Source organism: Bison bison, unplaced genomic scaffold, assembly GCF_000754665.1.
Source record: "Bison bison bison isolate TAMUID 2011002044 unplaced genomic scaffold, Bison_UMD1.0 scf7180017864118, whole genome shotgun sequence".
Classification (NCBI taxonomy): Eukaryota; Metazoa; Chordata; class Mammalia; order Artiodactyla; family Bovidae; genus Bison; species Bison bison.
The window spans coordinates 2,704,344-2,725,851 of NW_011494690.1; the positions used below are offsets into that span (position 1 = coordinate 2,704,344).

At 35.7% G+C, this 21,508-nt stretch overlaps 1 protein-coding gene and 1 pseudogene across 3 annotated transcripts in view; one reads left to right on the plus strand and one right to left on the minus strand.

The window, feature by feature from the left end:
• Positions 1-5,038: 5,038 nt before the first annotated feature.
• On the minus strand, positions 5,039-5,719 carry LOC104988248 (annotated as a pseudogene).
• A 2,547-nt stretch (positions 5,720-8,266) lies between these two features.
• Positions 8,267-21,508, plus strand: part of GABPB1 (GA binding protein transcription factor, beta subunit 1) — a 34,251-nt gene continuing 21,009 nt past the window's right edge. For 2 of the 3 annotated variants that reach the window (XM_010839500.1, XM_010839502.1), the window contains exons 1-6: positions 8,267-8,388; positions 10,801-10,908; positions 15,880-16,047; positions 17,707-17,901; positions 19,823-19,970; positions 20,324-20,437. In XM_010839500.1, the coding sequence (XP_010837802.1) occupies positions 8,383-8,388; positions 10,801-10,908; positions 15,880-16,047; positions 17,707-17,901; positions 19,823-19,970; positions 20,324-20,437 (739 nt within the window). In that variant the 5' untranslated portion in view covers positions 8,267-8,382. The remainder of the gene's footprint in view (positions 8,389-10,800; positions 10,909-15,879; positions 16,048-17,706; positions 17,902-19,822; positions 19,971-20,323; positions 20,438-21,508) is intronic. The other variant, XM_010839501.1, reaches the window with a different exon arrangement.

Consider the following 21,508-nt stretch of genomic DNA (forward strand, 5'->3'; position numbering starts at 1 on the left):
AAAACCAATACAATATTGTAAAATTAAAAAATAAAATTAAAAAAAAGAAATTGGTTGGTTGAAATCTGGGATTTGGAAAAAAGGGTCATGACCATTGCAAATGGGAAATATGAGGTCTGGAATAAGGTGGGCTTGTATGGAATTAGGAAGAACTATTAGATTCTGATGACTGTTGGAGGTTATTAAATGGGAGGTTAGAAAACTGGATGAAATGAATGTATGAGGTTGAAGTAGTTGATACACGAACTTAAACTGTAGGTTGAAATTTTGACTTGATTGCTACAGAGTAAAAGGTTACTCATTTTTTTAAATTAAAAATAAAATAGTATTTTCACATAGCTGAGTACTGTGCTGCTGTAAAACAATTTGATTTATACCTTTTTTTCCCCAGATTCCACATGTAAGTGCCGTCACGTGATACTTGTCTTTTTCTGTCTGACTCCCTTCACTGTGTATAATCTCTGGGTCCTCCCATGTTGCTGCATATGGCAGTATTTCATTCCTTTCTTATGACTGAGGAATCTGTTATGTGTGTATTGTTTCACATCATGGTTTTCTCTGGATGTATGCCTAGGAATTATTGATATTTTTACTTTGACAGCATTTGATATATATTGTAGGGTAAAATCCATAAGTTGTATGCTTCTGTGTGTGCTTGCTCAGTCACTTCAGTTGTGTCTGACTTGTGACTCCATGGACTATAACCTGCCAGGTTAGCAAGAATATTGTAGTGGGTTGCCATTTCCTTCTCCAGGGGATCTTCCTGACCCAGGGACTGAGCCTGAGGTTCCTGTTATTGGCAGGCAGATTCTTCACTGTTGAGCCACCTGGGAAGCCCTTTTTGTTTATATATTAGGAGGCAATAGAGATACTAGCGTACAATTCAAAGAAACGAAGCAAAAAAACCTGACAGTGATAAGTTGAATTATAAATGCCAGTATGAATTTATGATTTAAAATATTTATTTCTTAATTCTACCTAAATATATATTTCTTTCTTAGCTCTGCCCGTGGAAAAGACCTAGAAAAAGTGTGTCCCTTTGGTAAAAATGAGTACTGCTCTTGCTCCAGTTTTGGTCTTTAAATACTTCTACCTAGGATCCAGAGCTCCTCAAGAAATGACTGATTCCAGGATTGTGGCGGAAACATACACAGTACAACTGGAACGTGTTTTGCCAGAAGTGGGAAAACTTTCACAGACACAAAAGCCAACCCAAAGAAGCCCTTGGCCAAAATTGAGACAGATTGAAATAAAAAAGAATAAGGAGAGTAATGTATAGAAACAAACAAAAAAACCCAGAATAAATGGAAATGGCATTTATACCTGTTCTTTACTCTGAAAATCAGTAAACATTTGAACTGCCTTTTTAGTAGAAACTATATTATAGTTAATGAGGAATGCCAGATAGTAAATATAGAAAGAATTATAGAATTGGAAATCACAATTTGTTACAACCTTTTATGGAATAATTGACTTGGGCCAGGATCATTAATGGATTATAAAAGTGTTAGTCAAAAGGTTCATTGGTAATTGAATATTCACATGGAGCCAAAGCAAATCCACAGAGTTCTGGTTGGTCTTGAAGTAATATAATAAAGCTTGACACATACACAATATCGTTATGCTTTCTGTTGATGGATATTTAGTTTGCTTCCATGTCCTAGCTGTTGTAAATAATGCTGCAGTGAACATGGGGATGCATCAGTTTCCTTAGAATGAAACTAATTTCGGAGAAGGAAATGGCAACCCACACCAGTATTCTTGCCTGGAAAATCCCATGGACAGAGGAGTCTGGCGGGCTACAGTCCTTGGGATTACCAAGAGTTGGACACGACTTAGCAACTAAACCACCACCAAAACTAATTTAGAGGTGTAACAACCAGATGTAGTGTTTGTCAGCTTTAAAGTACATTTGTTTTTAGAAGGGAGCAGGAGGAAGCAAGATGGCCAACTTTTAATTTAGAATGTGGGTGATGGGCACATGGGTAGGTGTGTTTGTGTACACACACACACATATATACACCTATACATATACTTTTCTATGTTTGAAAATTTTTGTAATAAAAACTTTTAAAATAGTTTTCTGTCGATACTTAAATCGCTTGTAGTTTCCTTTTTTCTATTACAAAAAGTATTTCTATACACATTCTCATACATGTTGCTCTCTTTGTACACATGCTGTAGAATATACAAGGAAATAGGCTAGCTTCTTAGCAGTGGAATTCCTGAATCAGTGGGTAGGTGCTTCTTCAGCTCGACTAGATACTGATGAATTGTTCTTCAAAATGATTGTACTGATGAGAAAGAGGTCATGAAATGTACGACTTTTCTACTAGATGATGAGTTCTTTGATGGTAGAGACTCACATACATTTGTGTGTTTAGTTGCTAAGTTGTATCGGACTCTTTGCAACCGCGTGGACTGTAGCCTGCTAGACTCCTTTGTCCATGGCATTTTCCAGGCAAGAATCCTGGAATATGTTGCCATTTGCTAACTCCAGGGGATCTTCCCAACCCAGGGATGGAACCCGAGTCTCTGTCTTCTGTATTGGCGGAAGCCCCCTAGAGACTCACGTACAGAAATATTTAAATTGAATGAAATTGTATTTTAGGGAGATTGCCTGGCAGCAGGATGGAGAAACCAGAGTTAGGTCAGCTAAGAGGCTATTGTGATGTTTAAAGTATGAAGCTGTGAGTGTATAGGAGTAGAGGTAGTGGAGGGGAAGGAAGGAAATAGAAATCTTGGAAAGAAAAGATCAAAGTGTATGCATTCTTATTGTTGGATGTTGATACTTCACTCTTGTGCCTTACAACAGCCAGCAGTTGATTGGTTCCACTTTATAGTAAACAAGTATGTTATGCTTTCCTGGTTAATTCAAAACTGTGTACTGGTCCAGATCTAATAGAGTTTTAGCCTTATCTCCATTCTATGCTCATACTCATTTTCAATCCTCAGTCTCTTTCTGGGATAAATACACGTGATTTAAGAGAGACTAGTAGTTGAATGAGGTAAAGGGACAGTGAGTTGCAAAGATGAAGTAGAGTCCAAAGTATAATCTATGGATGTTTCATCCCCAAATCAGTTTGTGAAGTCTTACAAGGACTAAGGCTATATCTTCCTATAGTTTTTAGAAGGAAAGTCTATCTAGTCTCATAATGGAAAATTCATCGCATGCAGTTTTTCTAAAAGAATGCCATATATATATATATAAACATATACATGTTTATATATATATTTTTCCAGTTTTATTAAGATATAATTGATATACTGCATTATATAAATTTTAAGGTGTACAGCATAATGATTTGATTTACATACATCATGAAGTGATTATCACAGTAAATTTTAGTGAATGTCCACCATCTCATATAGATAAAAAATTTTGTGGTGAGAACTCTTAGGATTTATTCCCTTCACAACTTTTATATATAACATACAGCAGTGTTGGAGAAGGAAATGGCAACCCACTCCAATATTCTTGCCTGCAGAATCCCATGGACAGAGGAGCCTGGTGGCTACAGTCTTATCGGATTGCAAGAGTTGGACACGACTGAGTGACTAAGCACACACGCAGCAGTTGTTTTTTTTTTTTTTTTTTTTTACTTAAGCATAAATTTAATAAAATGTGTGCAGGATTTGTTTGCATATAAATGGGAGACAAAGATGAAAGGATTCAAGAAAGATTTACAGAAACAGAGAAATTGCATGGATTAGAAGACTCAATACTGTTAAAATGTCAAGCTTCTTACCACCTTGATTAATTATATTAATCATGTTGCACATTACACCCCAGTACTTACTTATAACTTCTTATAACTGGAAGTTTGTACCTTTTGATTATTTTCATCCAACCCCTTCTCCTCACCCCCTACCTCCGGTTACAACAAATCTGTTTCCTTGAGTTTGTTTTTAAGGTATAATTGACCTACAACACTACAGTAGAATGTTGTATATAGATGCCCAAAGGTGAGGAAAAGAGCTATTAATATATTCTGTATTTTTTGGTCTCTATTTGAATAGAAAACTGTTACAACTTTAAAGGTCAGAGCATTGAGAATGGGCTATCCTGTATATATATATATTTTTTTTGCTACATTGTAAGGCATGTGGGACCTTAGTTCCCTGACCAGGGATCGAACCCATGCCACTTGCAGTGGAAGTGCAGAGTCCTAACCTGGACTGCAGGGAAGTCCCTGTAGGCAATATTCTTAACCTGTAGCAAAAGCAATAGAATATAGAGGTGAAGGTAAAAGAAACAGATCCAATATGGAGTCAGATTTGTTTTCCTCTATTACAGTATCTTGTATTTATGAGTGTGGGTGGGAAATGTGCTGGGCAAAATCTGTATTTAAGCTCTGTGGTGGTTGTGTGGGATTTTACTATACTATTGTGTCTATTTTTATATATGCTCAAAATTATCCAAAAAAGTAAAAAAATATAAAGACTACAATATTCCTTTATGGTATATATTAATTTAACTATTTGTAGTAAGGCATTTCAGTGTTTTCCAATTTTAAATAACACTACTATATATACATTGATATTTCAAATAGTTTTCTTGTGATTTCTATGAGTGGAATTACCAGGTCAAAGTGTGAAAATTTTAAAAGCTTTAGATATACACATAGTGTTAAATTTCTTGATGAAAAACTAGAAGAATTTTATTGGGTTTATAATTGTACTCATTGAGCATGGGGTGATATTGCACATTTTATTCTAAAATTTTGAATGAGACAAAGTTTATTATTAAGTATATTATAGTAGGCTTACATTTTCTAAGTGTTTTAATTCATTTTCTTTTTTGAGTGTTAATAGTTCACATAGAACTAATATTTCCATTTTATAGAGAGTTTTCATGTCCAGTAAATGCTGGAATTCTCACAATAGCTTTTTGAACTATGAATTCAGTTCAGTTCAGTCACTCAGTGGTTTCCGCCTCTTTGTGACCCCATGGATTGCAGCACGCCAGACTTCCCTGTCCATCATCAACTCCTGGAGCTTGCTCAGACTCAATGTCCATCAAGTCGGTGATGCCATCCAACCATCTCATCCTCTGTCATCCCCTTCTCCTCCTGCCTTCAATCTTTCCCAGCATCATTTTTGTGTACATGCTTTATTTGTTAAAATACCATTAGATTATTCCTCAGGATAAGAGCAAAGGTCATCCCCTGCAGAAACTTAGGATCTATGTACAGCATTTTACAGAAGACAACACTTGAGCTGAAGCCTGCATGCTGACCAGAGAAGGGTGACATGAGCAGACTCAGCAAAGAAAGGAAGTCAGGCAGGGCAGGGAAGGTGCCATCTGAATCAAACTTCGGCCACCATCAGGGCAAGTCTTGTGATGGTCACAGATTGGAGGCTGTTTTTGGAAGGATCGAGTACCACACAGGGGTTCTATGCGTCTTCACAGCTAGACCCAGGCTGAGGTGCCATTAGGTCAATGTCACTCAAATTTCTGGCCAGCCATACTCTTGCAGCAAAGAGTCCCAAATTGAGAATCACGTTCCTCTGGAAGTCATTCCTGTCGGTTCCAAAGCAGTAGACGCCCTGAAGCCAGTCTCCCAATGTTGTCTGGAATTTGGGGAGCTTCATTTGCTGAGGCTGCAGCGGTCATGCCAGCCCCACTGAAAGCCATAGCAGCACCTCCACTCTCCGTAAGAACTCTCAGTTCAGTCGCTCAGTCGTGTCCAACTCTTTGCGACCCCATGGACTACATAGCAAGCACGCCAGGTTTCTCTGTCCATCACTAACTCCTGGAGCCAACTCAAACTCATGTCAGTTGAGTCAGTGATACCATCCAACCATCTCATCTTCTGTCGTCCCCTTCTCCTGTCTTCAATCTTTCCCAGCATCAGGTCTTTTCAAATGAGTCAGTTCTTCACATCAGGTGGCCAAAGTATTGGAGTTTCAGCTTCAGCATCAGTCCTTCATCAGTCCAATGAATAGGCAGGACTGATTTCCTTTAGGATGGACTGGTTTGATCTCCTTGCAGTCCAAGGGGCTCTTAAGAGTCTTCTCCACATCACAGTTCAAAAGCATCAATTCTTCAGCGCTCAGCTTTCTTTATGGTCCAACTCTCACATCCATACATGACAACTGGAAAAACCATAGCTTTGACTAGATGGACCTTTGTTGGCAAAGTAATGTCTCAGGTTTTTACTATACTGTCTAGGTTGTTCATAGCTTTTCCTTGAAGGAGCAAGCATCTTTTAATTTTATGGCTGCAGTCACCATCTGCAGTGATTTTGGAGGTCAGGAAAATTGTTTGTCACAGTTTCCATTGTTTCCCCATCTGTTTGCCATGAAGTGATGGGACCGGATGCTATAATCTGTGTTTTTTGAATGTTGAGTTTTACACCAGCTTTTCCACTCTGCTCTTTCACTTTCATCAAGAGGCTCTTTAGTTCCTGTTTGCTTTCTGCCATAAGGGTGGTGTCATCTGCATATCTGAGGTTATTGATATTTCTCCCGGCAATCTTGATTCCAGCTTGTGCTTCATCCACCTTGGCATTTCACATGATGTACCCTGCATATAAGTTAAATAAGCAGGGTGACAATATACAGCCTTGATGTACTCCTTTCCCAATTTGGAGCCAGTCTCTTGTTCCATGTCTGGTTCTAACTGTTATTTCTTGACCTGTATACAGGTTTCTCAGGTGGCAGGTAAGGTGGTCTGACATTCCTGTCTCTTGAAGAATATTCCAGTTTGTTGTGATACTCACAAAGGCTTTAGTGTAGTCAGTGAAGCAGAAATAGATGTTTTTCTGAAATTCTCTTGCTTTTTCTATGATCAAATGGATGTTGGCAATTTGATCTCTGGTTTCTGTGCCTTTTCTAAATCCAGCTTGAACATCTGGACGTTCCTGGTTCACTTTCTGTTGAAGTCTAGCTTGTAGAATTTTGAGCATTACTTTGCTAGCGTGTAAGATGAGTGCAATTGTGTGGTAGTTTGAATATTCTTTGACATTGCCTTTCTTTGGGTTTGGAATGAAAACTGACCTTTTCCAGTCCTGTGGCTACTGCTGAACTGTGAATTACAGAAATTCAAAACAAAAAAGACTTTTCAAATTAATTACTGGTAGTAAGTTCTGTTACCACTAGATGGCCCTCTCAGCAGGTACTTTGGAGCAAAAGTAGCTAGTTCATAGACACTTTGAAGTTCTTCTATAGATTTTATTAACATACATTTTAATTGGATTTTAAAAATGGTTTATATCAGATTATGATAAGCTGTTTTAGAAATAGTAAAGAAATTCAAGAGGGAGTTTTTTGCAGTGGGTTTTGTTGTGTTTTCTTCTCAAGAAGAAGAGAGTTTTAAACTAAGTGGCATTCAGTACCATACACATAATATATTTTCAGTAAATATTTTAAACCTTCATTAAAATTTATTGAATTGAATTAGGCTTCTCCATTTGCTTGTGGGAAAGATATTTGCCACTTTGCTAAAGCAAAAAAGCAATCTTTTCTGCTAAGTCTTTAAGTGATTTTATATAAATCTAAGTCTTTATCTCTGAGGATTTAATATATAGATAATGAAGTAAGTAAACTGATGGCTTGATGTGGAGCTATGGTCCCCTTGGTCAATTTTGTTGTCCTAACAAAATTGAGCTCCTCTAAGGGTCGATTATTCTACTGTAGTGTTCATGGTTCCTGTCTGGTGAGAAGTATGAGTGAAATTGCTATATTTTAGTATTTTTATCATCCTAACTTTTACTATCTTGACAAGAAAATTAGAGCATCTTTGACTTTGGTCTTATTTGATCTCACATGTATGTTCTTCTGTTGATTTTTCAATCTTATTATATTCATTAGTTTTGCTTTTATAATAAATATTTTATTTTGCATACTCTCCTAGCTTGAAATGAAAGCTATAGTTAATATTATCTGTACAACTTAAAAATCATTGTATCTCCCTAATTTCAATATAAAGGGAAGTAGAAGAAAAGCAATTTATAATAATATGTGTATTTTAATATGTAAGTACTGGAGCAGATTGCACTAGATGAAGCAGAAGGTAGTGAAATGCTTGTACCTGTACATAGAATCACTATGAATGTAATAACTGTGAAAGCTGGTTACAGTGTAGTATTATATTGGCGATTCAGGTACCCAAGTGGTATTGGCATTGGTGACATCATTTTCCAAAATGGTGAAAAACTCTTAAAGTTCTGAATGAAAGAGATGAATTGTTGCATTCTAGAAAATTTGGGATTCATTAATACTGTGGGAAAATACATTGTGTTTACTTATTATTTATTTCTAGTTTTAGATATATTCAGTGGGACCTTTGAAAGTCAGCCAACATGTGACAGTTGTTTGCCATACTGGATTGTTCCCGGCATTGCTGGACCTCTAGTATCCCTGACACTTGCCCTTTAAATGAAGGTTAAGTATTCATCCCATCCTTCCTCCCAAGTAATCCCTAAAATGCCTCCATATAGCCAAAGGACCCACCAGGCAGTATGTGTGCTGAATGAATGCAGATTGATTTATTACTATGTAAGAAGGGGACGACAGAGGATGAGATGGCTGGATGGTATCACCGACTCGATGGACATGAGTTTGAGTGAACTTGGGGAGTTGGTGATGGACAGGGAGGCCTGGTGTGCTTAACGATTCATGGGGTTGCAAAGAGTCGGACACGACTGAGTGACTGAACTGAACTGAAGACATATTTTAAAATGCATATTTGGGGGAAAGACTTATTTCATTGTAAAAGCAGGTTAATATGAAATTTTGGTCATCCATTACTATCTTTGTTAGTATGGCCAGTTTAGATTTTGCTCTGCCTCTGTAGAACAGGGGTCTTTCTTTTTTACCTTATCCACTCCAGTACTCTTGCCTGGAAAATCCCATGGATGGAGGAGCCTGGTAGGCTGCAGTCCATGGGTTCACGAAGAGTCGGACACGACTGAGCGACTTCATTTTCCCTTTTCACTTACGTGCATTGGAGAAAGAAATGGCGACCCATTCAAGTGTTCTTGCCTGGAGAATCCCAGGGACGGCGGAGCCTGGTGGGCTGCCGTCTATGGAGTTGCACAGAGTCAGACACGACTGAAGCGACTTAGCAGCAGCAGCAGCCTTTAGTGTAGGACATTATTATTGTAGATTCTTTGCCTAGTGAATATGATGTTAATTCACATCCAGCTGGTACATATTCCCTAGGAAAAATTCTTCATTGAAGAACAATAACCTCTTTTGATTTTAGTACTTTTAGTGGGATAATGGAATATTTTGGGTTCTGGTGACTACAGCAAGGTATGAATAAGAGAATGGGAGGAAAAAGAAAAGAATATCAGAAACTCAAGAGTGAAAATGTTGTGTCACAAAAAGGCATATAAACCCCCCCACCCATAAAATCCACAAGAGCATATGGTTGTTTTTCTTATTTTTCACGTAGGTTATATTATGAATTATTTGTATTCTTACAGATTGAACAGCTATAAGAAATTCTTTCCTGTCTAGTGACAAATGCCTGTTTTGGACATAAGCATCTCACCTAGTCACCCAGTATTAACATCTATTCCTGGTTACTCTTTCTGTTTGGTATTTCTGTGTTATGAAATCTACTAAAAAATAGAATAATTTAAGCACAAACATGTTCTTTTGGGGACATTTTTTAACCAGCCCTTTTAGATTTCCTAACACCTCTATGTGTGATGCATTCTGTTCCTTTCTGGTATAAATAACCTCTCTGAGCTCTGTCGACATCCTTCTCAACACATACGCCTTTCCCCTCTTCCTAGATAATACTTGTTCATAGCAGACTGGGATACACTAATCAACCTGACACTCCTCTCTTATAATTTATTTCCCCTCAACTCAAACAGTATTCACTTTTTGAGACAAATTCATGCGCCAGTCATGTTTCTTGTGTAAATTTAAGGTGTTGTCTATCTTCCCTTCCATACAACCTTCGTATTCTACCTGTTGCCTTTCCTGTGGATACATATAACATCATTGAATAGTCTTTCTGGATTTGGGAACTTTCTTCTCCCTTGGATTCGAGCATTTCTGATGCTTTAAAAATCTTTCTTTCCCTACGTATTCCTGTTATGCTCTTTCCCCAACAGATATTTCAGTATTTCTTATTCAAGACAATACACACACCCACCCACTCCCTAGACTGTGACGTTAGTTTTTTTCAGATACCTTGTATATCTTGTATTCAGGATTTCAGTTACAGGGCATACTTACTTTATAGATGCTTAGTGAGACACATACTCTATTGATAATACTGTTAGACTCTCTTTTCCTTATTGTCATTAAATGTAAATTGTGCCTTTTCTGAAAGAACATACATGCAAATCCCTGTACAAGGATTGAAAATACTTATTTTCAAGTTCTGAGCACATTTACAAAAGAAAATTATGATAGATTTATTTTAAATTTTTACCAGTTAAAGAGGGTAATGTATTTACTTTATTTATGTTTATATTTGCGAGCTAATTTTATTGCTGCAGCTCCTCTTGTGAAAACAGTTTGTTGCTAGTTTTACATTCTAGACAAGCTTTCTCTACCTCTTACCTCTTCTACTATTTTTTTTTTTTTTACTAGCTATGTTCAGAGAATTCAAACTAATTTTATTACCCTAGGTAAAAATTTAATAAGAAAGAAAAATCTGCTTCCAAAGTTCAAATAAAAATTACTTTTGTGTGATCTGTAGTTTCAGATTAACTATATCACAACCTTTTAAAGAGATAATTGAGAAATGACTTATTAATAAAGATAGAAGGGGAAAGAAGTCATGTCATAATATATAAATGGAGATGTTAAATTCACCTGTGTTTTGTTTAGATGTCCCTGGTAGATTTGGGAAAGAAGCTTTTAGAAGCGGCACGAGCAGGTCAAGATGATGAAGTTCGTATTTTGATGGCTAATGGAGCTCCTTTTACTACAGACTGGGTAAAGAATGATTTTAACGTTGTGGGTTTTTTTTTCTTTCTTCTTGTTCTCACTTTTTGTTTTTCCAGTGAAAAGTTTAGTCAGTATTGTGTTTATAAATGGTGAAAAGTAATTTTTTTCTCTGCAAATTTGTTTGCAGTTTTAGACTTACAGCTTTTTTTTATATAGTTTTTTTAAAAACATATTGGACAACCTTATCTAAATATTCTGTCCAACCATGGATTTTTCCTTAAATTATGCATTTCAGTAATGTAGGATGAATGTAAAAGGTAGCTGCTTGAGATTTAATTTAAAGGCCTTATAAATAGCATAGATAGAATTTATAATTCAGAAAAAACAAATTTGGTGTTAATGTTATAATTGATTCTAAAAAGTAAAAGTGTTTGCATTTCAATTGATACTTGTGAAACTATTACAAACATGACCCAGAAGGAAGAAAGATATGGGAAGGAGTTCTTAGTAATTATAGAAGGCAATTGTGAAGAAGATAAAAACCTTAACTATTCAATTCTGCAGGTAAATCAAAAGGGATGTTCTTGGTAGTATGGAGGGTTAAGAATCTGGATTAATTCTCCCACTGGTAATGACTAAAAATTCCAGAGTTTTGATTTTGTTGTTTTTAGCTTACTTGTTCCATGTTCTTTTTTATTTTTTATTCAGAACAAATTTTTTTATTATGGAAAATTTCAAACACATTAACCCCTGCATACCCTTCAAAAATTATCAAATCAGATGAGTCTTGTTTTCTCTGTAGTCCCATTTACTTTCTTTATTTTGTATTATTTTAAAGTAAATTTCAGGAACCATTTTGTTTCATCCATAGATTTCAGCACCTGTCTTTAAAAGATAAAGATTTTTTGACTGAATATTAAAAAAAAAAAATTGTTAGTCCACCAATGAGTTAGACAGGGATTATCAACCTGAAAAACCAGGCGAAGGCCAGAGCCAGAGAAATTTCACACTTAGAACATTTACCGACTCAGTACGTCTGTTTGCTTGTTGGTTTTCCCACCTCCCTGGCATAGGTGACTTTAGAGGAAGACCTGAGACTGCTCACACAGAGAAGTCTTATAGAGATACTTTCCCCATAATACTGGAATCCCAGAGAGATGTACCTTCATGGTAAGGGTGAACCAGAAATACCCTTCCTTCCTCCTGCCTGCCCTTGCCCCTGTTGGATACTGCAAGACAAATCAACCGGCCTGATCTAAGTATCAAATGGAGAGAGGAAAATTTTTGTTGATGTGAATTTGGAGTCAAACATTTGTGGCCTTAACTAATAAATACTTATATATTCTGCAAAACCATGAAGTGAAAAATGAATTTAAAGTGATCTTTGGACTAGAAGTTTCCCCAGGTCTCTGACATGAGCAAATGAACATCCTTTTTGGAGGGACCTACTTCATCCCAGACTTTATATCCACAAATTAAATTCCACGAAAAATGAATGGTCGGAAATAATTGAAGACACAGGGACACAAAGCAACTTGGATAATAACCCACTGGAACAACTGATAGCATTAAGCAGACTTATAAGGACTGTAGATAAAATTTTAACAACAGATGAGGAGCAGCTGAAGAGAAAATTAGTAAATAAAAATCATCCACAGTGCAGCACAGAGAAGAATAGAAAATATGAATGATGTCAGGAGTCCTGAAGGCTAGTGTGTGAGAAAGTCTAACATATATCTGATCATAAATCTACAAGGAGAGTGAGAATAGGGATGAAATTATTTTTAAAAGATAATGGTTTAGATTTCCCAAGACTGGTGAAAGATGGTAGCTCACAGATTCAAGTAACCCAGTAAATCTCCAGCAGGATCAATAAAAACAATCAGTACACATCTAGACACATCATTGTGATCCTGTAATACATCAAGACAAAAAGCCTTCGAAACACCAATGAGGTATCGCCTCACACCTATTAGAATGGCTGTCATCAAAAAAATCTTCACATAAATATTGGCTAGAATGTGGAGAAAAGGAAATTCTTATGCACTGTTGATGGGGAAGTAAACTGGTGCAGTCACTATGGAAAATGGTGTGGAGGTTCCACAAAGAATTAAAAATAGAACTATCTAGCAGTTCCACTAGTATCATACTGCTAGTGTGATCTAGCAGTTCCACTCCTGGGTATCTTATCTGGAAAAAATGAAAACTCTCAATTTGAAGAGCTGCATGTACCCCAATGTTCATAGCAGTGCTATTTGTAATAGCCAAGATATAAAAGAAATCTAAGTGTCTACCAACACAAAAATGGATACAGAAGATGTGGAATATTACTCAGCTATAAAAGAATGAGATTCTGCCATTTGTAGCAATGTAAGTTAGAGAAAGACAAATACTGTATGATCCCACTTGTTTGTGGAATCTATAAATATATATAGCAAAATAGAAACTGGACTCACAGATATAGAAAACAAACTAGTAGGGAGAGAGAAGCCAGGAGGGACAAAATAGGATATAGGATTAAGAGATACAAACTATGTATAAAATAGATATGCAACAAAGATATATTGTATAACACAGGGAATTGTAGCCATTATTTTATAATAACTTTTAATGAAGTATAATCTATAGAAATACTGAATCACTAGGCTATATACCTGAAACTAATATAATACTGTAAATCAGTTATACTTCCATTAAAAAAAAAAACCTTGAAAAAACACCCAAAAACCTTAAGAAAAATTGTCAATAATACATAGAAATTCCCATGACAGTAATGACAAAGGAGATAGGGCAAATAGCTTGATATGGTACTTTACTAAAGTGAAAGTTTAAATGATCAATAAACATGAAAAGATGCTCAGGTACATTAAAATTGGGCAAATGCAAAGTAAAATCATGAAATACTATTGCATATTCACCAGATTAGCAAAAACAAAATTAAGAAGTCTGGCAGTACCAGCTATTGGTGAGGAGATTCATATATTGATACAAACATTTTGGAGGACAATTTGGCAGTATCTTGTAAGTCTGAATATGTACCTGCCCTAAGGAATAGCTATTGAACTTCAAAGAATATTCCCAAAGGAAACTCTTGTTAATAAACTTGAGACATGTGTAAGACTATTTTTAGTAGCAGCATTATTCATAATAACAAAAAACTAGAAATTTTAATGTTCAGAATAGATTGGTTAAATTAATTGTGGCTTATTCACTTGGTAGAAAGTTACAAAGCATAGAAAATAAGTGAACCACACTTAAATTCATCAACATGGGTGAATCTTAGGATGTTATGCAAAAGAAGGCAAGTCTCAGGGAAATACATGAAATGTGATTCTATTTAAGTAAAGCTCAGCAGGCAGAACCAAAGTATATTACTTAGAGATATATAGTAATAATAAAAAAAGCAAAGTAAAACAACGTTTATCCCAACTTCAGGGATTAAGGGAAGGGTTTTTTAGGGAGTGGCATGTAGAAAGATTTTAAATTTTGGTAATGTTTTATTTCTAGACTGTGATGGTGTTTACCTTATTTTTTCCCTTTAAACTACATATATGTATGAATATATATATGTATTTTTTGTATCATCAACCAAAAAGGTAAGGTCTCAAGAAGAAAAAATAAACCTTATAGCATACTAAGTAGAGCTCATGGCTGCTAAATGGGGCTGCTGAGATACTTATTAAATATTAGAATATAAGAGTATAGAAAGGGCCAGTTTAAGAAACAGAATAGAATATGGAGAAAGAAAGGACTGTTTAAGAATCTTCTTTGATCTGCTGGAATGAACATCCCTTAAAAATACAAGGCTTTTAATAGTACTAAAATAAGTATTCCAAGGGTAGGTGATTTCCATTTTTACCATGTATTCAGAGCACATGCCTAGCTTTGTATTATGACTCTTGCTGTGTGACTTCAGGCATATTAATAACCTCTTTGTGCTTAGTTTCTTTTACTGCCAAATGAGGATAGTAATAGTACCTATGTTATAAGGAGATTAAATGAGATAATAAGTGTAAAGGCCTTAGAATAGTGCTTGCTATGGAAACAGAAGCCTGTAGTGGTGTTAGCAAATCACGTGTTCTAGTGAACTGTCTTGGTTCTTTAAAATGAATGCCTTGATAATCATAGAGTTGTAGGGACTTTCTGTGCTTCTAAATGCTTGGGATATAATATAATTCTAATTTTGACCTGTTAAAAATTATACCTCTGATAAAGCTCTTCTTCACATATTAGTATGTATTTCCCCTGTATGAATGTTGTGTTAATGTAGTGACTGGGCCACATGGAATCAATTTCAGGAGAACTGGGCTCTGTTTTGGTTCTTTTTTAAAAAATTTTTATTGGCACATATAGTTGGTGATGGACAGGGAGGCCTGGCGTGCTGCAGTTCATGGCGTCGCAAAGAGCCGGACATGACTGAGCGACTGAACTGAACTGAATAGTTGATTTACAGTGTTGTGTTAGTTTCTGCTGTGAATTTTGGATCTGTCTTAACTCACCTTTGGCAGTGCACCTCAGATTAGATTTTTCCCTTGAAAAATGACTGTATGAACTCCTTTAAAAAGATTACTGAGGTGCTGTAATTCCTATGAAACAGTTTAATGTAAAAATACACACTAGCATTTATTTGATATGAGTTTCATAGATGAAAAGAAGTTTTGTGTGAGTAGTATAGGGAAAACATCCTAGTACTCAAAAATTTCTCAAACTCTAATTTCTGATGAAATTAATTTTGTTTAGACTATTTATCTGATAAAAAAATACAGCACGTTTGAATTAAATAAAATATTGACTTTTCTTCCTCACTGAGAAACGAATGGGACTTCTTGAAGGTTCCTTTGAAGAGACTGTGATCAGCAAAAATTACTCCTTTTCAGTTTTGAGTTACTGTTGTTAACATTTGATAAAAAGATAATCTGCTTGCTCTGTGGACACAATATATAAAATATAAGGTAGAAATAGAATTATATTTAAAAATGACTATACGTGTGGGTTTTTTTTTTTTTTCTTGTGGTGTAGCTGGGAACTTCTCCACTTCATCTGGCAGCACAGTATGGACATTATTCCACCACAGAAGTACTACTCCGAGCTGGTGTAAGTAGAGATGCCAGAACCAAAGTGGACCGAACGCCATTGCATATGGCCGCCTCTGAGGGCCACGCCAGCATAGTGGAAGTTTTGCTTAAGGTATGTGTTCTCTTTTTCTACTCTGCTTTTGAAAGTCAGCCCACAAAGGTTTATAAAACCATAGTGGTTTTGTAAGAGGGAGAAGGGAACTAGTTTTGTTACTGGCCAGGGTCCTTGGACTCCTTAATCAATAGAAGTTAGTAAGAGACCAGACAAGAAATTCAGGCAGGAAAAAAAAAAAGAAAAAGAAATTCAGGCAGGGCTTTTTAGAGACTTGTGCTTCAGCATGAGGGAGTGAAAATAGGTAACAGGTTCTCTTGCTCATTCTTTGAGGAGGGAGAAGCTGGTCCCTTAAATAGGGTGAGGGTAGGGGCCAGTCCAGCCATTAGGTAGGAGGGGTTGCTTGAGTGGACTGCCCTCCCCCTTGGTGGAGCTGTGTATAGTACCCAGCTTTTGCTCCTAACACCTCAGAAGTGGCAGTTGGGATTTTGGTCGTTTTGTATTTAATGTTCATAATTTGCCCCAATCGCACATGCAGTTATTTTTAGTCCCCATGGTTTCTCTGTATTCTGTTGCTAGAGGAGATATTTGTCCAGGTGTAGGCACTGCAGCAAAGGGTCTCAGGTCCCAGCCTGTCTCAGTTTGATTGAATGTCTGCCTTTTCTATGCCTGTTATCTCACTTTTTGTGTGTAACCATTCATTTAAATGAAAATTATCTTAAAGTTTTATTTTGTGGGGGGAAAAACTTTGTATGTATGTTTTTAGTTAAGTCAGACAGTTTATTTCTTAGATCTTGGTCTTTGCTATCAGCGACCCATAACTTTGTCTTACTCAACACATTTTAAATGTACATTGAAGGGAATGTTAGTTTGGATAATTAACAAACAAACTAGTATGGACAGGGCTTTTTCTTTAATCATCTAAACGCCAAAGAGAAAATTCTGAAACAGAGAGTGTTAGATGTAGATATTCTTTTTTCTTTTTTTAGATGTAGATATTCTTAATCTTTTTTATTCTAGCCTCTAGATCAACTTATCTAAAAAATATACAGTGTAAGCCATAAATACAAATCATATGTAATTCTAGATTTTCTGTTAGCTACATTTAAAAAGTAAAAAAAAGTTTTTCATATTATATTTTATTTAATTCAGTATATATAAAAAATTATTTCAATATGAATCAGTATAAAATTATTACTGAGATGTTTTACATCCTTTTTTTGGTGTGATGTCTTTGAATTCCTGTGTATTTATATACACAACATCTGTATTCAGACTACATATGTCTAGTGACTACCATTATGAATAGTGTACCTCTAGAAAGATCCCTATTAATTCATTATATTGCACTGGTTTTGAAAGCAAAGGATATTTTTGTGTAAATAAGGGGCTGGAGGGTTTTGGAGGAAGCCATATGGTTTTCCTTCACTCCTTATGCCATTTAGCCCTTCATGCTCATGACTGGGTGGCTGAAACAATAATTGCTGTATTCCTGAGAAATTAGAAAGAAGGCAGTTGGGAAAGCCAGCATGATAGGAAACTGACTAAGTAACAAATGTATGGTGATTCTGGGAACATGGATTATTCAGCACACAGAAATAAGAGTTGATCATGTTAGTAACAAATTCTTGGTTTAAAGCACAATGGTTAGTATTTTCATATCAGGATTTTTTTATATTTCATATTTTAGAAATTTCTTATTTTGAAATATTTTTATAGCATGGTGCTGATGTTAATGCAAAGGATATGTTGAAGATGACAGCTTTACATTGGGCCACGGAACACAATCATCAAGAGGTGGTGGAACTTTTAATCAAATATGGTGCTGATGTACACACGCAAAGTAAATTTTGTAAAACTGCATTTGATATTTCAATAGACAATGGAAATGAAGATTTAGCAGAGATACTACAGGTAACTTTTGGCTTTAACTTAAAATAGAAAATAATAAAGATCTCTGTCATATGAATGATTTAACTATTTAGCTTATAGGTTTTTTTTTAATTTATTTTTTAATTGAAGTATAGTTGCTTTACAGAATTTTGTTGTTTTCTGTCCAACCTCAACATGAATCAGCCATAGGTATACATATATCCCCTCCCTTTTGAGCCTCCTTCCCATCTCCCTCCCCATCCCATCCCTCTGGGTTGACACAGAGCCCCTGTTTGAGTTTCCTGAGCCATACAGCAAATTCCCATTGGGAATCTATTTTACATATGGTAATGTAAGTTTCCACGTTACTCTTTCCATACATCTCACCCTCTCTTCCCCTCTCCCCATGTCCATAAGTCTATTCTCTATGTCTGTTTCTCCATTGCTGCCCAGTAAATAAATTCTTCAGAACCATTTTTTTAGATTCCATATATGTGTGTTAGAATACGATATTTATCTTTCTCTTTCTGACTCACTTCACTCTGTATAATAGGTTCTAGGTTCATCCACCTTATCAGAACTGACTCAAATGTGTTCCTTTTTATGGCTGAGTGATATTCCATTGTGTATATGTACCACAACTTCTTTATCCATTCATCTGTCGATGGGCATCTAGCTTGCTTCCATGTTCTAGCTATTGAAAATAATGTTGCAATGTACAACAGGATAGATTTTTCTTTTTCGACCCTGGTTTCCTCAGGGTATTATTTAGCTTATAGTTTTTCATTTTGGACATTATTTTGGACAGACCTATTCCTCTTTCACTTCCTTTTTGTTCATTACTGTTTATTTTCCTAATTATAAGACCATAGTCTTTGCATGTAACATTAGAAGATTAGATAAACTGATGAGTTTCGGTGTTTTTAAGGTTCTGAATTCCCTTCTAGACATTTTATTCTATTAATTATTTTATTGCATGTTTGGATACCATATCATTTTTCAACTCTGTTGTCCTCCCACTGAAGTTTTTTTTAAGTAACCATAATAATGTCCCCTTGGTGAGTAATGGTAGTCTTCATCATTCTGATCGGTTTATTTTTTCACCATCCTCAAAAAAGTCTGTTTATGAACACAGTTATTTATGGCTTTTGGACAAGTTTTCCTAATAACCAGCATTACGTCTCTTTTCTTTAGCTAGACAATATTGATGTAAATTATCTTATTTACTTATTGCTTCTTGTTCTTCTTCCCAGTAGAACTCTTCTGTAAGACCCTATGAGTCTATTGAACTTCACCTAGTTACTTAAAATATGTTGTATATTCAGGGAAATAAACACATGCTGTGCTTCTTTCAATTTTTTTTTCTTCTGACTGCAGTTTGGGGCCTAGAATTGAGGATGGAGAACAATTGGGAAGGATGTGCTTTATATAGGTAGTGTTATATATTGCCAAACATAGTAGAGAACATAATTTTGATTTAAATAATTTGTTTTCTCTAACTACAGGGCAGCAGAATATCTTTCAGTTGTAATACATACATGTGTGTGTATATATATATATATATTATTTTTTTTTTTTTCCTTTCCCCTCCGCACAGCTTGTAAGATCTTAGTTCCCTAGCCAAGAGCTGAACCTACACCCTTAGCATTGAAAGCACAGAGTCCTAAACACTGGCCCACCAGGGAGTTCCCTCAACTGTGTTCTGTAAAAGTCTCTCAGATACTAATTTCTCCTCACATGGGATTTTTGCTGCTTTATCTAATCAGGAAACTTAGGATATAAATCCATACCTATGATTTACTTCTGTACTTTCAATAGACCATAAACAAAGCTTTCCATTTGTATTATATAATTCTTGGATTACAGAATGTTCCTTTATATTTGTGTTTGTATGATATTAAAAGTCTGTGCTGTATGTTCTGATTGTAATTCTGAAAAACAGCTCTGGTAATTTGTTGCCTAGATTGCTATGCAGAACCAAATCAACACAAACCCAGAGAGTCCCGACACTGTGACGATACATGCTGCAACACCACAGTTTATCATTGGACCTGGAGGGGTGGTGAACCTAACAGGTCTGGTATCTTCAGAAAATTCATCCAAGGCAACAGGTATTGAGATGCATATAGGATAGCTATTGGGATTTTATGCTTTAGTAGGTATACATCCTTTTAAGAAAGGACTGTTGGAGAATAAGGGTAAGATTATATTAGCCACCTTGGTTTTCTTTCTTATAATTGGCAAAAATCAAACTTTTATGAGAAAAATAATCTAAAGAAAGGTGATACTGCAAAACATACTTACAATATGACCTTTCAAAAGCTAATGCTATCCAAGCTTGTTTTCCCAAAACTAATATTATCTAAGCTTCATTTAACAGTTGAATAAAGTAAAGTAGTTTGTCAGAAAAATGCCCTAGATTAAATTCCTTAAAGATTCAAACCTGTTTTCTCCTTTCTTGTAGATGAAACGGGTGTGTCTGCTGTTCAGTTTGGAAACTCCTCTACGTCAGTATTAGCTACGTTAGCTGCCTTAGCTGAAGCATCTGCTCCACTGTCCAATTCTTCCGAAACTCCAGGTTAGAAATATAAGTCAAAATGTGTACATCAGAAGTTGGAGATTCAAATATTGACAAAGGCCAGGAAGAAAATTTGGAAGGTGAAAGGGGATAGGCTTGAGTTGATGGCCATCTGAAAAGGTCGGGCAGGGTGAGGGTGCCCATGCTATCCACTCTAGCTGATTTTATTAAGATCCTCAGTCTGTGTCGCCAGGTTCTGTTTTTTTCATGGGAAGCTGAAAATCTGGGTTTTAAAAGGATATAAAAATTTGGCAATCAATTAAAATTAATTAAAATTATTAACAAACTTGTATGATTCACGGGAAACATATCTGCTTACCCAATTTAGCTTTGTTTTACTAGGCTGTGACTTTGTGTAAAAAGTAGTTAAATATATATGAACTTGCTGTCTTTCTCATAACTTAAATTTTGGCAGTTGTATTAGAATGACTTAAAATCTTAATGACTGACAAAACCAGGAAGTAGCATACCAACAACTACCATTATAGGCTAACCTGGGGTTAAATGATTACAGACAATATTAATAGCCAATTTAGATAAGGTTTACCTTATATTATATTATAAGGTTTACCTTATTATATTCGGTTGGCCAAAAAATTCGTTTGGGTGTTACGGAAAAACCCAAAAGAACGTTTTGGCCAACCCAGTACTTAACCAAACTAGTTCTTGCTGTAATTATGTAAGTGAAATTCTTTTTTTAATTAGAGAATTAAAAAAACTCCACAAAATTATTTTTCTTACTGTAGTTTAAGCCACTATATTTGGACAGTGCTTATGAAAGTAAAGAATAATGTTGTTTTCATTATTTAAATTAATGGTTTTTTTTAGTGTGACTAATAATAATAACAACAACAGTTCACTGCGTGTTTACTGCGAGTGCTTTCAGGTCAGTTCAGTTGAGTTTGGTGTGTGCTTTGCACTGTGGCAAGCATTTTATTTACGATCTCATTTAATCTTCACCAGAAAGATTGAAGGTAGATATTACTGGATTTGTGTCTTTAAGGCGGTGACTGGAGGATGTATTTTTTAGGGGAGGGAGTACCTCTCTCTCTCCTTTCTCTCTCCCTCCCT